General features: G+C 45.8%; 1 protein-coding gene across 11 annotated transcripts in view; it reads left to right on the top strand.

Annotated features, from left to right (window-relative positions):
- astn1 (astrotactin 1) overlaps positions 1–15265 on the top strand; it is a 439680-nt gene that overhangs the window by 147703 nt on the left and 276712 nt on the right. For all 11 annotated transcript variants that reach the window (XM_044219839.1, XM_044219838.1, XM_044219836.1 and 8 more), the window contains 2 exons: positions 1801–1885; positions 12380–12454. In XM_044219839.1, the coding sequence (XP_044075774.1) occupies positions 1801–1885; positions 12380–12454 (160 nt within the window). The remainder of the gene's footprint in view (positions 1–1800; positions 1886–12379; positions 12455–15265) is intronic.

The raw sequence follows: 15265 nt of genomic DNA, 5'->3' as shown, positions 1-15265 counted from the left end.
CTTCTAAAGGAACCTGCTCCAGTTCTGGGGTCTAACATGACAAAGGTTAGAAAAGAAGAAACCCTGGATCCTACTCACCCAGCCACGTTGTGCAGAGAAAAGAGACAGAGAGAGAGAGATGGAGACGCAAAATAAAATAACTCTTAACGAAAGAAACTCTTTTAGCACTCCTAAATTGCTGTTACTAGATTAAGGAAGCTCCCTTAATCACACATCACGTCACAGTCACATCACGTTGCCATCACAACAAAACTAAGGAGAACGTCATCAGCCTGCTTACGGAAGAAGAGACAGCCGACTCCAGCCGAAGTCGCACAGCGGGACCAACAGCACATCCGAAAACACTCCGGTGACCAAGAATTAGCCAACCCAGATTACCGGGACCGATCATCCACAGAGTGCCTCCAGACAAAGAGCACTGCTTCTCCTCTCCCCTCCAGAGCAACATCTGCCCTGCTTAGCCAAAATCTTGAAACAAAAATACTTCTTCTGTAATATTGGGGTTGATGCTTTAGCTTAATTAGAACAATTAAGAAACGTAGATCAACATTAGGATCTCCCATCAACATAGGTATGCTATCTAAATTGCTTCAGATGATTAATAATCCCTAATTATAGTTCCCAACAGTCTCCTTTGACTTTTCAAAACTTCTCAGGTTGCCATGTTGCACCGCCATGTTTCTACAGTAGCCCAGAATAGACAAACCAAACACTGGCTCTAGATAGGGCTGTTTGCATTTTTTGCGAGTTTCGCGGCCACTGTAGTTTCTCCTACACGCTTGGAAGAGGAGGGTGATTTGAGCGGTATTCAAATGGTTGCAAACTGCAATTTCACCACTAGATGCCACTAAATCTTACACACTGGACCTTTAAGACTGCTTGTCAAAACAATAATTCACTGCATTATCTGGTATCAAATGGTTCTCATTTAATTTATTAATGGTTCATCGCTGTGTTCATATCATTCATTCATGGTTACATTTATCCGTTCATTTGTGGGTCTAGTATTTATTAGTTTATTATTTGTGTAGTTTATTGTGTGTGTAGTTAGTAGTTTCATAAACATTTCCTTTATAAAGAACTTGGTTACATGTTTGTGTCTGTGAAGTATTCCTGTCACTGTACATGAGACAAGAACTCTGTAGCAACTTCAGATTGACACTAAATTGATTATTAATTGTTTTATTGTAAATGTATTAATTGACTATCAAGATTTTCTCTTTGTAAAGAGTTGTGCCCCAAGGTGAATTTAACGTGAGCATTTGAACCTTAATTCACTACACTAAATAAGAATTTCAAGACACCACTAAGCAAAGTAGCCTTCCTTTTCATAATATTTTCAACCCAAGAAAAAAATATATGCAGTCATACATTAAGGTTTCCATGTGATAACAGTGTGGCAGTGAGTCAGTGTTTCACACATTGTGTCCTTATCAAAAGTGTCCACTGGCATTATGCACAGTAGGGAGCACCCTTGCTTTCATTAGTTCATTAATTCATTTTTAGAGCAGTTGCAGTGTACTGAAAGAGCTGATGAAAAGTGCTCCTGCTGGAAAACTTTGTAAGGTTATGCTGAGACATTTTGACAAATATGGCTCAAATAGCTGACTAATAAACTGTAACTATTCATCAATAACAATAAGAGATGATTAAGAGTTCTCTAACTGCCTGAAGAGGATAATCTTTGGGATAGCTCTCATGGACTAAAATAAAAGGAGACGAGCAAAGATAATTCTCTAAAGAATTAAAAAGGGTTTGACTATAATGAACACATGATTGAATCACTGCCTACGTTTGCAGGAGAATGCCTTTGCCTCGACGGCTACATGAAAGACCCGGTCCACAAGCACCTCTGCATCCGTAGTGAGTGGGGGCCCAATCAGGGGTAAGTTATGATAATCACCTCATGATGGTTTTATGATTTCTCATTATCAGGCAGAAGAAAAATTGTGGAAAAATGGTGGAAAAATTATTTACGACAAGGGAATCCTCCTACACATCAAACAAGGCCATTCATTTGGTTGAAGAGATAAATCGAAAAGAACTGTCATGTTGCCAACGCAAATTAATATTCTGAATCAGACGAAACTGCAGGAGAACCTACCTGTCATTAGAAGCAGCTTTTTCCAAATTAGGTCGATAGTGAAAATACAACTTTTGGCCTCTTTTGGGGATCTGGAGACTGTCTTACATGCATTTATTACTTCATGTCTTGACTACTGGAACTCTTACTATGTAGAGTCATCCATATGTAGTTCAAAATGCAGTAGTGAGACTCCTCACTCATACCAAGAAGAGAGACCAAATCTCCCTAAAGCCTCACTTTACTGGTTAGTCAAATACAGAATTGATTTTAAGATTATTTTATTTATTTTAAAGCATTTCATTGACTGGCACCACCATCTCTGATCTCCTCACTCCACCATTCTACGCTCAGACCCCTCAGATCCTCTGATCTGATACTCATGATTGCATGTTCCCTTTCAAAGTTCAAAGGCTTTTTCCATTGCTGCTTCCAAACTATAGAACAGTCTACCATCTTACCCATCTGTCGCCAATTTTAAATCCCAGCTAAAGACCCAGAATTTAATATTTGTTATAAATGTGTAGTCTCCAAGCCCAACACAAGATAACTCTCCTGACATCACTGTGACATCATCAGGGGTAGTTTCTTGATGATTTGACAAAACTCCTTCAAAGCCGCAGCTTCTTTTCATAGACTGAGAGGTTCTGTACTCCCAATGGAGAGTAATTTGATCTTCAAGTCTAAAATTGGTGGAGTGTCTTTAAACTAAAAACATTTAAAGTCCATCCATCCATCCATCCATCTTCTTCCGCTTATCCGGGGCCGGGTCGCGGGGGCAGCAGTCTAAGCAGAGACTCCCAGACTTCCTTCGCCCCAGACATTTCCTCCAGCTCCTCCGGGGGGATCCCGAGGCGTTCCCAGGCCAGCCGAGAGACATAGTCCCTCCAGCGTGTCCTGGGTCTTCCCCGGGGCCGCCTCCCGGTGGGACATGCCCAGAACACCTCCCGAGGGAGGCGTCCAGGAGGCATCCGGATCAGATGCCCTAGCCACCTCAGCTGGCTCCTCTCGGCGTGGAGGAGCAGCGGCTCTACTCGAGCTCCCCGTGTGACTGAGCTCCTCACCCTATCTCTAAGGGAGCGCCCAGCCACTCGGCGGAGGAAGCCCATTTCGGCCGCTTGTATCCGCGATCTTGTCCTTTCGGTCACTACCCAAAGCTCATGACCATAGGTGAGGGCAGGAGCGTGGATTGACCGATAAAATCGAGAGCTTTGTCTTTCGACTCAGCTCCTTCTTTACCACAACGGTCCGATACAGCGCCCGCATCACTGCAGGCGCTGCACCGATCCGCCTGTCAATCTCACGCTCCATCCGTCCCTCACTCGTGAACAAGACCCCGAGATACTTAAACTCCTCCACTTGGGGCAAGGACTCCCCACCCACGCGAAGAGAGCAAACCACCTTTTTCCGGTCAAGAACCATGGCCTCAGATTTGGAAGAGCTGATTCTCATCCCAGCTGCTTCACACTCGGCTGCAAACCGTCCCAGTGCATGCTGCAGGTCCTGGTTTGAAGAAGCCATCAGAACGACATCATCTGCAAACAGCAGAGATGAGATCCTGTGGTTCCCAAACCGGACACCCTCCGGCCCTGACTGCGCCTAGAAATTCTGTCCATATAAATTATGAACAGAACCGGTGACAAAGGGCAGCCCTGGCGGAGTCCAACATGCACCGGGAACAGGTCTGACTTACTGCCGGCAATGCGAACACAGCTCCTGCTCCGTTATACAGGGACCGGACAGCCCTTAGCAAAGGGCCCCGGACCCCATACTCCCAGAGCACTCCCCCAAAGCGCCCGGGGCACACGGTCGAATGCCTTCTCAAGATCCACAAAGCACATGTGGACTGGTTGGGCAAACTCCCATGAACCCTCGAGCACCCGATGGAGAGTATAGAGCTGGTCCAGTGTTCCACGACCGGGACGAAAACCACTCTGCTCCTCCTGAATCCGAGGTTCGACTATCGGACGAATTCTCCTCTCCAGTACCCTGGAATAGACCTTACCGGGGAGGCTGAGAAGTGTGATCCTCTGTGATTGGAACACACCCTCCGGTCCCCTTCTTATACAGAGGGACCACCACCCCGGTCTGCCAGTCCAGAGGCACTGTCCCAGACCGCCACGCGATGTTGCAGAGACGTGTCAGCCAAGACAGTCCCACAACATCCAGAGACTTAAGATACTCAGGACGGATCTCATCCACCCCCGAAGCCTTGCCACCAAGGAGCTTGCCAACAACCTCAGTGACTTCGGCCAGGGTGATGGATGAGTCCGCCTCCGGTCCCCAGCCTCCGCTTCCTCTTCGGAAGACGTGACAGCGGGATTGAGGAGATCCTCAAAGTATTCCTTCCACCGTCCGACAACATCCCCAGTCGAGGTCAACAGCTCTCCACCCGCACCGTACAAGGTGTTGGTGAAGCACTGCTTCCCCCCTGAGCCGTCGGACGGTTTGCCAGAATTTCTTTGAGGCCGACCGATAGTCCTCCTCCATGGCCTCTCCGAACCTCTCCCAGTCCTGAGTTTTTGCCTCTGTGACCGCACGGGCTGCAGCACGCTTAGCCTGCCGGTACCTGTCAGCTGCCTCGGGAGTCCCACGAGCCAACAAGGCCCGATAGGACTCCTCTTCAGCCTGACGGCATCCCTTACTTCCGGCGTCCACCACCGTGTTCGGGGATTGCCGCCACGACAGGCACCAGAAACCTTGCGACCACAGCTACGAGCCGCCGCATCGACAATGGAGGTGGAAAACATGGTCCACTCGGACTCAATGTCCCCAACCTCCCGGGATCTGGGAGAAGCTCTCCCGGAGGTGTGAGTTGTAGACCCTGCTGACAGAGGGCTCCGCCAGACGCTTCCCAGCAGACCCTCACGATACGCTTGGGCCTGCCAAGTCTGTCTGGCTTCCTCCCCGCCAGCGGATCCAACTCACCACCAGGTGGTGATCGGTTGACAGCTCCGCCCCTCTCTTCACCCGAGTGACGCGCGCCGGAGGTCAGATGATACGACAACAAAGTCGATCATCGACCTCCGGCCTAGGTGTCCTGGTGCCACGATGCACTGATGGACACCCTTGTGCTTGAACATGGTGTTAGTTATGGACAAACTGTAACTAGCACAGAAGTCCAACAACTGAACACCGCTCGGGTTCAGATCAGGGGGGCCGTTCCTTCCAATTACCCCTCTCCAGGTGTCACTGTCGTTGCCCACGTGGGCGTTGAAGTCCCCCAGTAGAACAACGGAGTCCCCGGGTGGTGCACTGTCTAGTACCCCTCCCAGGGACTCCAAGAAGGCCTGGTACTCTGCACTGCTGTTCGGCCCGTAGGCTGCCACAACAGTGAGAGACCTGTCCCCCACCCGGAGGCGGAGGGACGCGACCCTCTCGTTCACTGGGGTAAACTCCAACACGTGACGGCTGAGCTGTGGGGCTATGAGCAGGCCCACACCAGCCCGCCGCCTCTCCCCGCCGGCAACGCCAGAGAAATGGAGCGTCCAGCCCCTCTCGAGGAGACGGGTTCCAGAGCCCAGGCTGTGCGTGGAGGCGAGGCCGACTATATCTAGCCGGTAACGCTCAACCTCCCGCACAAGCTCAGGCTCCTTCCCCCCCAGCCGAAGTGACATTCCATGTCCCTAGAGCCAGTTTCTGTGTCCGGAGATCTGGTCGCGGCCCCTGCCTTCGACTGCCGCCCAGATCTCTCTGCACCGGCCCCTTACGGATCCTCCTGCGGGTGGTGGGTCCACGGGAGGACGGCCCCACGTCGCTCCTTCGGGCTGTGCCCGGCCGGGCCCCGTGGGGAAAGGCCCGGCCACCAGGCGCTCGCCGTCGGGCACCCACCCCAGGCCTGGCTCCAGGGTGGGGCCCCGGTAGCGCCAATCCGGGCGACGTAACTGGCCTTGATTTTAAATAATCTACATTTAAAGTCATAGGCCTAAAAAGACAGTTATATTAATTTTAGCACTAAATCACTTTTAGGCCAATCGTGAGTCAGTAAAGTTGTGGGTGCCTTGTCATGCTTTTTGGTCTGCTCATCTCTTTGGGTGTAAGGTCATTTCTTCTATATTACAATAGTGATTCCAAGTGATGACTTGATATCTTTTGGCTTTGAAAAATGCTGTTTCAGACCCCATCCCAGGAAGTCATATCAACGCTTAATTGGGTTCACATCTGCTTGTTAAAAAGTCCTTGACATTTGGCTAACACCACAGCAACAGTGCCAGCCACTGGGTGACCACTCAGGGTATATGTGTAGGTGTGCTACTGTTCCAGAAAGTACTGCTCACATCAAAAAAGACAGCGTCGACCTACAGGACAGTTTCCTTTGTGACCCAACAAACCAAAAAATACTTGCAACAGCGATTTTGTTGCAGTGTTCTCATGTGTATTAATGTATTATGAGATTATTTTATAGTTGTCTGCCACCCTTGTCCTTCCAATTTTGACCAGATCCAGACCATAATGTGATAAGATACAAATTTATCAGCTGTCAGAGATTGTGTCATACTGTTAATACCATGGTATCTCTCCCTTTTAAAATGTTTGAGTGCATTAAACCATTGCAATCAATGTTGCAATTACAGCAATATTTGGTAGTTTTTATGTGATTTGTTATTAATGTGATGAAGTACCCCATTTTGTCAGGTATTTCATTTACTGGTTTTGCCAAACATTTCTGGATATATTTTATCTATAAAATGATTTTCAATTGATTTTCCAGAAAATGTATTTTTACAATACATTTATATGCACCTTGATATAAGCTTTTATCCTAATTGCCCACTTCTTGTGTGCACAGGTGGCACAGGTTAAAATGTTAAAACATGGGTTTTTTTGTCCTTGTTATCAGTAAATGGGCAATAGACTCCTGTTTGTGAAGAGAGGGCAAAATACAGGCCAATAAATAGAATAACACTAAAGTATTCAGAAAAACAGTAAAATAATAAAGATAGCAGAAAAATTTGTCAGTTATTTGCTTATTCAAATAACACATCTCATTTAGCAAAATGAACTAGGTAGTTTATCCTTTCAATATCTGTGGTTTAATAATTAATTAAAGAAAAAATTTATATGATTGATATCAGAATCAGAAATACTTTATTGATCCCTGTAGGGAAACTCTTTGTTACAGTAGCTTGCCTTTACGTCAGTGCACACAGGAGAAGTACTAGAAAACGATATGATACACTATAAACACTATAAAACAGGTCAGAAAATAAATTAAGTATCAAATATATATATAAAAACTCCGCGGGTGGTCTCATCCTTCGAGCTCGGGTCCTCTACCAGAGGCCTGGGAGCTTGAGGGTTCTGCGCAGTATCTTTGCTGTTCCTAGTACTGCACTCTTCTGGACCGAGATGTCTGATATATATATATAATATATATATATATGCTACTACTCCAGTAACCCTAGTCAGAGGGGTTACATGCAAAGGATGTGGGATGAATGGTTACTTCGAAACCCACAATCAAGGCTTACGGCAAAGCAACTAGTAGCTCAGTGTTCCAACATCCACAAGCGGCAACTGCTATCACAACTTGAGATTGACGAGGTACAACACAAATGCTACGGCAAGGGGGAGCCAGGACTACAGGTCAGAGGGGAGCAACCAGCAGCTCCCCAACCAGAGATTGGGTATGAAGCCCCAAGAGACATCACGCTGAACGAGGCAGCGACTGACCTGAAAGATAAGATCATGGCGAGGATGAATACAAGGCAACCCCGACGCCAACTACAACGGCTAAGTGAAGTACCATCAGAAAGTCTCCTAGAAGATGTGAATGCAGCATTGAGAGCGATCCCTACCACAACCATCACTGAAACCAATGAGCTGATATACGCCTCAGCAGCAGTGATCCTAGAGATGCTTGGCTACAAGAGCAACCATGGGAGCCATGAGAGACAGTACCCACCATGGAAACGAAGGTTGGAGGCAAAAATCAAGGAGGCCCGGAGAGAAGTAAGCCAACTGACAGAGGCTGAGAGAGGTGCAATGAGAAAGCAAGTACCCAAGAAGTACAACCAGATGCCCATACCTGAAGCACTCGAAACTGCCAAACAAAGGCTCCAAGCCTTGGCCAGCCGCCTAAAGAGATACACGAGAGATAATGAAGCCAGAAGAATAAACCGGCTGTTCGCAACTCAACCTGCGAAAGTGTACGCTCAATGGCAGGGTAATAACAGCAGAGCAGACCCACCAAGGCTGGAAACGGAGCAGTACTGGAAAAGTATATGGAAGAGGGAGGCATCACACAACAGCAATGCACAGTGGCTGGCGGCTCTGAGAAAGGACCACAGCAACCTCCCTGAACAGAATCCAGTCACCATCACGGCGGCAGACATCCAAGAAAGAGTCTCAGGTATGAAGAACTGGACAGCACCAGGCCCTGACAGGATCCACACCTACCTAAAGAAGCTCACTGCACTCCATGAGCGCCTAGCAGCACAAATGAACCAGCTGCTAAGAGATGGGACGCACCCTGAATGGCTTACCGAAGGGCGCACAATCCTGAACAGTCACCCAAGACTGCAGAGCCCGACACACCAACCTGTGCACTGCCTGGATTGATTACAAGAAAGCCTATGACTCAATGCCACACACATGGATCACTGAATGCTTAGAGATGTACAACATCAACAGGACTCTAAGAGACTTCATTGCAAACTCGATGAGGCTGTGGAAAACCACCCTTGAGGCCAATGGCAAGCCACTTGCACAAGTATCCATCAAATGTGGCATATACCAAGGAGATGCTCTGTCCCCACTGCTGTTCTGCATAGGTCTGAACCCCCTCAGCCAAATAATCAACAAGACTGGCTATGGATACTGACTCGGGAACGGGGCCACCATCAGTCACCTCCTCTACATGGATGACATCAAGCTATACGCTAAGAGCGAGCGGGACATCGCCTCACTGATCCACACCACCAGGATCTACAGCTCTGACATTGGGATGTCATTCGGGCTTGAGAAGTGCAGTCGAATGGTGTCAAAGAGAGGGAAGGTAGCCCACACAGAAGAGGTCTCACTCCCAGAAGGAACAATAGCAGACATTGAGGATGGGTACAAGTACCTTGGAATACCACAGGCAAATGGCAACCTCAAAGAGGCAACAAGGAAGACAGCAACGGCCAAATACCTTCAACGAGTAAGGCAAGTCCTAAGAAGTCAGCTCAATGGCAAGAACAAGGCCCAGGCAATAAACAGCTACGCCCTGCCAGTGATCAGATACCCTGCGGGAATAATAAGGTGGCCAAAGGAAGAGATACAGACCACAGACGTTAAGACGCGAAAGCTCCTCACCATGCATGGAGGGTTCCATCCCAAATCCAGCACCCTGAGACTGTACGCTAGCCGTAAGGAAGGCGGCTGTGGACTAGTGAGTGTGAGAGCCACTATCCAGGATGAAACATCCAAGATCCACAAGTACATCCAAGATAAGGCCCCAACAGATGACGTGCTCAGGGAATGTCTCAGGCAATGGGGAACAGAGGAAGACATGCTGGAGGAAGGACCATCATGGGAGGACAAACCCCTACACGGGATGTACCACCGGAACATAACTGAAGTGGCTGATATCAAGAAGTCCTACCAATGGCTAGAGCGGGCTGGACTGAAGGACAGCACAGAGGCACTCATCATGGCTGCACAGGAGCAGGCCCTGAGCACCAGAGCAATAGAGGCCTAGATCTACCACACCAGACAAGACCCAAGGTGTAGGCTGTGCAAAGAGGCCCCTGAGACAATCCAGCACATAACTACAGGGTGTAAGATGCTGGCAGGAAAAGCATACATGGAGCGCCATAACCAAGTAGCTGGCATAGTGTACAGGAACATCTGCACGGAGTATGGACTGGAAACCCTGAGGTCAAAGTGGGAAACACCTCCAAAGGTGGTAGAGAATGACCGAGCCAAGATCCTGTGGGACTTCCAGATTCAGACTGACAGAATGGTAATGGCGAACCAGCCTGACATCGTGGTGGTGGACAAACACCAGAGGAAAGCCGTTGTGGTTGACGTGGCAATACCAAGCGATGGCAACATCAGGAAAAAGGAACATGAGAAACTAGAGAAGTACCAAGGGCTCAGAGAAGAGCTGGAGAAGGCTTGGAAGGTGAAGGCGACAGTGGTGCCCGTGGTCATTGGAGCACTCGGGGCAGTGACCCCCAAACTGGAGGAGTGGCTACAGCAGATCCCTGGAAGAACACCAGACATCTTGGTCCAGAAGAGTGCAGTACTAGGAACAGCAAAGATACTGCGCAGAACCGTCAAGCTCCCAGGCCTCTGGTAGAGGACCCGAGCTCGAAGGATGAGACCACAAAGTTTTTTATATTATATATATATTTTATATATATATATATATATATATATATATATATATATATATATTTTGATATATATTTGATATATATATACTTTTTTTATTATTTCCCTTTTGAAATTACGACTAATTTGAATGGAGCCAGGAGTGTGCACCCAGTATAATAATAGACATATACAGTAGGTTCTGACTGGCCTGAACCAACACATGACTCCTAACAACACATAATTTGTTTAATTTTGAGATGGCACACTGCTGTTTACATTAAAGCGGTGAAATGGCAACAAATAAATTGTGAGATGGCATATGATAGACAGAAAAATAAGCAAGTAGAATACCTTAAAGTAAATAAATAATTAAATCTGGTTTAAAAGTCTTCATTCAAGAATTCATTTTGTGGTTTCATCTTCAAATTAAATGATAAATGTATTTAATTTAAATGGGAAATTAATTAATTAATTTTTATTTATTTTATTAATTAATTAAAGTTCATCACTGTAAAAGTCTATAATTATTCCAATTTCACATTCCAGGCACCATAGTTTTGTTTTATGCCATTTAAATTGTTGATCATGTTTATTTGTAACATACTATAATTTTAGATGAAAAGTTACAAATAATGCCATAATTAGATCTATTTAAACACACCTTACATTATCAGCAAAACTGACAAACTGATACAGCAAAATGTGTTGTTTGCTATCACCTTAAAACATTTTATCATGCAGTGAAGATTAGTGGTACTGTTAAATTATAATAGGAGAACCAAATTCGGGAACACTATTTGGATTGTCTGCCTACAGATAGTTTATAGAGTATTTCTAACATTTCAGCTGTTCGCTTTGTCTGTAGATGTGTAACAGATTATCAATAGAGTATATGTGAAAATTCATGAACATACCCTAAGATGTTTTTTGTGCCTAATCAAACCTTAACCACAGTGGTGTAATGTCAGAAAACAGTTAATTTTGTGAAACAGTTGAATTGTTGAATCTCAACTAATAAGCTGTTGAAAATGTACAAATACTCTATAAACTATCTGTAGGCGGACTATCCAAATAAAGTGTAACCCCAAATTCTTGTCTGTAACATCACCAGTCTGTGGCTTGCAGCAGACAGAGCATGCCGTTTTCTCTTTATCTTGACTGTATCTCATGTCAGCCTGTTCAAAATGTAGATTTTTTTTTTGTTTGTCTATTTTTTTTAGACAAATCTGAATTTTCCCCTTAGCCCACCGAACTGTGCAACTCTGTATCTCATTTTCTTGGTGGTCCCCTTGTGCCCCTGTCACTGTGTGACAGAGTGGGCACCCTGGGGTTGACTTGAATGTTTAATGACCACAGCCTGTGGCATGGAAGCCGCTCCCCTCTTCCTCGATGTTCTTTTTGCTTACAGTAGTGTAGGAGTTTGCTCAAAATGACATCGGGCCCCTGTCACTTCTCCTCCTTACGCTCTCACTTTGTAGACTCTTTAGGCCCCAAGCTGCCACTCCCCATTAATCTCCATCATTGTCCCTCTCTCACTTCTGCCTCTTGGCATCTGCCTCGTCCCCTCGATGTTCCCCTCTTTCTTGTCTCTCTTTTTTTTCAACGTCTGCTCTCTCCATCACCCTCTGTCTCTCCCTCCTTCTCTGTCTCTTTCTCCCATTCTGTCTCATCCTGTCATCCTCCCTTATCCCCTCCCCTGGTAAATAGATATGAGCCAAAGTCACATTGCATGTCAGCTGCCGGAGAACACATTTTTCAATCAGCATGTTTACACACAGCACACATCGTAATGCTGCTTGTGATTTGAAGGGCTCTGGAAGGCGGGAATGACTTGAAGTTAGACATTGAAACATGGCTTGTGATTTTTGGGAGTTTAGATTAGGAGGATGGGTACGCTGAAAAATTTAAAGCTTCTCTTGCTTTGATTTTAACACAGTTTTATTCTCTCTCCTCTTTTTTGTCTCTTCCTCTGATCTATTCTCTTTTTCATGCCAGTCCCTGGCCTTACACCATCTTCCAGCGCGGTTTTGATCTTGTGATGGGAGAACAGCCCTCTGATCGCATTTTCAGGTAAGGGGAACTTCACAAAACTTTGTTTTATCCTACTAAATTTTCCATGGTGCTGCACAATGCATGCTGCACAAAAGATTACACAGTCAAGTAACTTGTTATAATTCTGGTACACTACCTTTGATTTTCTCTCTCCCTCATGATGAGGAAGGTGAGCTCTGGCTGCAGCATGCCATCTGTAGCTTGTAGAATCAAGTTTTAATATTAGAGCACATTTGTGAAATTCATTGGAAAAGAAAATTCAATTTGCCACAGAAGGCAGCAATTAATAATTGGGCAGTAATAACTTTTGTGAAAGTGTGATCACATGAACAGTCTCATTGTTCTCCGCAGTATGATGACATTACGTTTGTCATCTATTTCTATATCTATATTTGTCATTTCCTTAAAGGTCCAGTGTTTAACATTTAGGAGGAGCTATTGACAGAAATGGAATATAATATTTATAAGTATTTTTTCATTAGTGTATAATCACCTGAAAATAAGAATTGTTGTGTTTTCATTACCTTAGAATAAGCCATTTATATCTACATAGGGAGTGGGTCCCCTTCCACAGAGGTCGCCATGTTGTACTGCCATGTTTCTACAGTAGCCCAGAATGGACAAACACTGGCCCTAGATAGGGCTGGTCGCAAGTTTCGCAACCAACGTAGTTTCTCTTACATGCTTGAAAGGTGAGGGTAATGTGAGCGGTATTCAAATGGTTGCAAATGGCAATTTCACAGCTAGATGCCACTAAATCCGAAATTCCTGCCTTAGTGCACCAACGTGCATGCTGCCTGTTGCTGTACTCAGTCTTGTTGTCTTACTTTTTCCAACTTTTAGCTTTCCCTTTTCTTTAAAACTTGAGTAACTTTGTGTAAGTGTAATTTAAACTATGCTCTTTACGAAAATGAGAGTAGAGAATGTTTTAGGTTTTTTTTCGCCGTGAAACTTCTTCAACTCCTGATACTCGGTCAGGGCACCGCTGCAGAACAGCTGTTTGGCCGCATTGTTTACACCAGGGAACAGCTGATCATGCTGAAGCTGAGCGGCATGGCGCCCAGGACAACCGATGTCCCCACTGAGATCTGGAGGAGGACACACCGAGGATGCGGAGGTGGAACGAAGCGGTGAGGAAAGAGAGAGGGGTCCAGACAAAAGACACTTAAGAACAAGAGATTTAAGCTGTGTGTCGCCCCCCCCCACTAACCCGGCATCGGTGTGCAAAGCCATTCACACCGCCATAGCACAACTCCAGACTCAACACCTGAGTGCACTCATATTAATCTCGGGTGACTTCAACCACATTAGTGTTTCAACAACACTGACTAATTTGACCCAGTATGTGAGTTGTCCTACTTGAGAGGAGAGGACACTGGACCTGTTGTATGCTAACGCTAAGGACGCATACAGCTCTTCCCCCCTCCCCCGCTTGGGTAGGTCAGACCACAACCTGGTTCACCCCAAACTCTGCTATGTGCTTCTGGTTAAAAGGCAGCCTGCGACCACAAGGACAGTGAGGAGATGGTCAGAGGAGGCCCATGAGACACTTCAGGGATGTTTTGAGGTGACAAACTGGGATGCTCTCTGTGAGCCTCATGGAGAGGACATTGATGGGCTTACTGAGTGCATTACTGGCTACATTAACTTACAGTGGTGTGAAAAAGTGTTTGCCCCCTTCCTGATTTCTTATTTTTTTGCATGTTTGTCACACTTAAATGTTTCAGATCATCAAACTGATTTAGATATTAGTCAATGATAACACAAGAAAACACAAAATGCAGTTTTTAAATGAAGCTTGTTATTCTTATGGGAAAACAAAATCCAAACTTACATGGCCCTGTGTGAAATAGTGATTGCCCCTTAAACCTAATAACTGGTTGGGCCACCCTTAGCAGCAACAACTGCAATCAAGCGTTTGCGATAACTTGCAATGAGTCTTTTACAGCGCTGTGGAGGAATTTTGGCCCACTCATCTTTGCAGAATTGTTGTAATTCAGCCACATTGGAGGGTACCAGGGCACCAGTGACCCCAGTTTCCATCCAGGGGGAGGATTACAAGTACCTGGGAGTTCACATGGACAATAAACTGGACTTGGCTAAGAATACTCAAGCTCTTTACAGGAAGGGCCAGAGCTGCCTCTATTTTCTGAGGAGGCAGAGGTCCTTCAACATCTGCCGGACAATGCTGAGGATGTTTTATGAGTCTGTGGTGGCCAGTGCTATCCTGTATACTTTTGCATGCTGGGGCAGCAGGTTGAGGGTAGCGGACGCTAACAGGCTCAATAAACTGATCCATAAGGCCTGTGACATTGTGGGGTTGGAGCTGGACTCTCTGTTGGTGGTGTCAGAGAGGAGGACGCTGGCCAAACTACATGCCATCTTGGACAATGTCTCCCACCCACTCCATGACGTGCTGGTCAAACAGAGTATTTTCAGTGGAAGACTCATCCCCCCAAAATGCACCACAGAGCACCACAGGAAGTCATTCCTGCCTGTGGCCATCAAACTCTTTATCTCCTCCCTCTAACATCACTGCAATACTTGAAATATTGTTCAATATTCTCTGTTTAATACTCCTGTGCAATATACTCCATTTTCAGTTTAATATCCCCTATATATTGATATTTATTCATACTTATATTACTGCTGTGCAATATCCACTGTCTAATAATCTGGTTAATCTGCTACACTTAACTTGACAGTACTCATTATTGCACTATTACTTATTACTTATATTATATTGTATTATACCATACATACTTATCAACCTGTAAATCCACTTTTGTACGTACACTTACTTTATCCTTTATACTTATATCCACTTTG

Source organism: Siniperca chuatsi, linkage group LG13 (genome assembly GCF_020085105.1).
Source record: "Siniperca chuatsi isolate FFG_IHB_CAS linkage group LG13, ASM2008510v1, whole genome shotgun sequence".
NCBI lineage: Eukaryota > Metazoa > Chordata > Actinopteri > Centrarchiformes > Sinipercidae > Siniperca > Siniperca chuatsi.
This window is presented reverse-complemented; position numbering and strand designations above follow the sequence as displayed.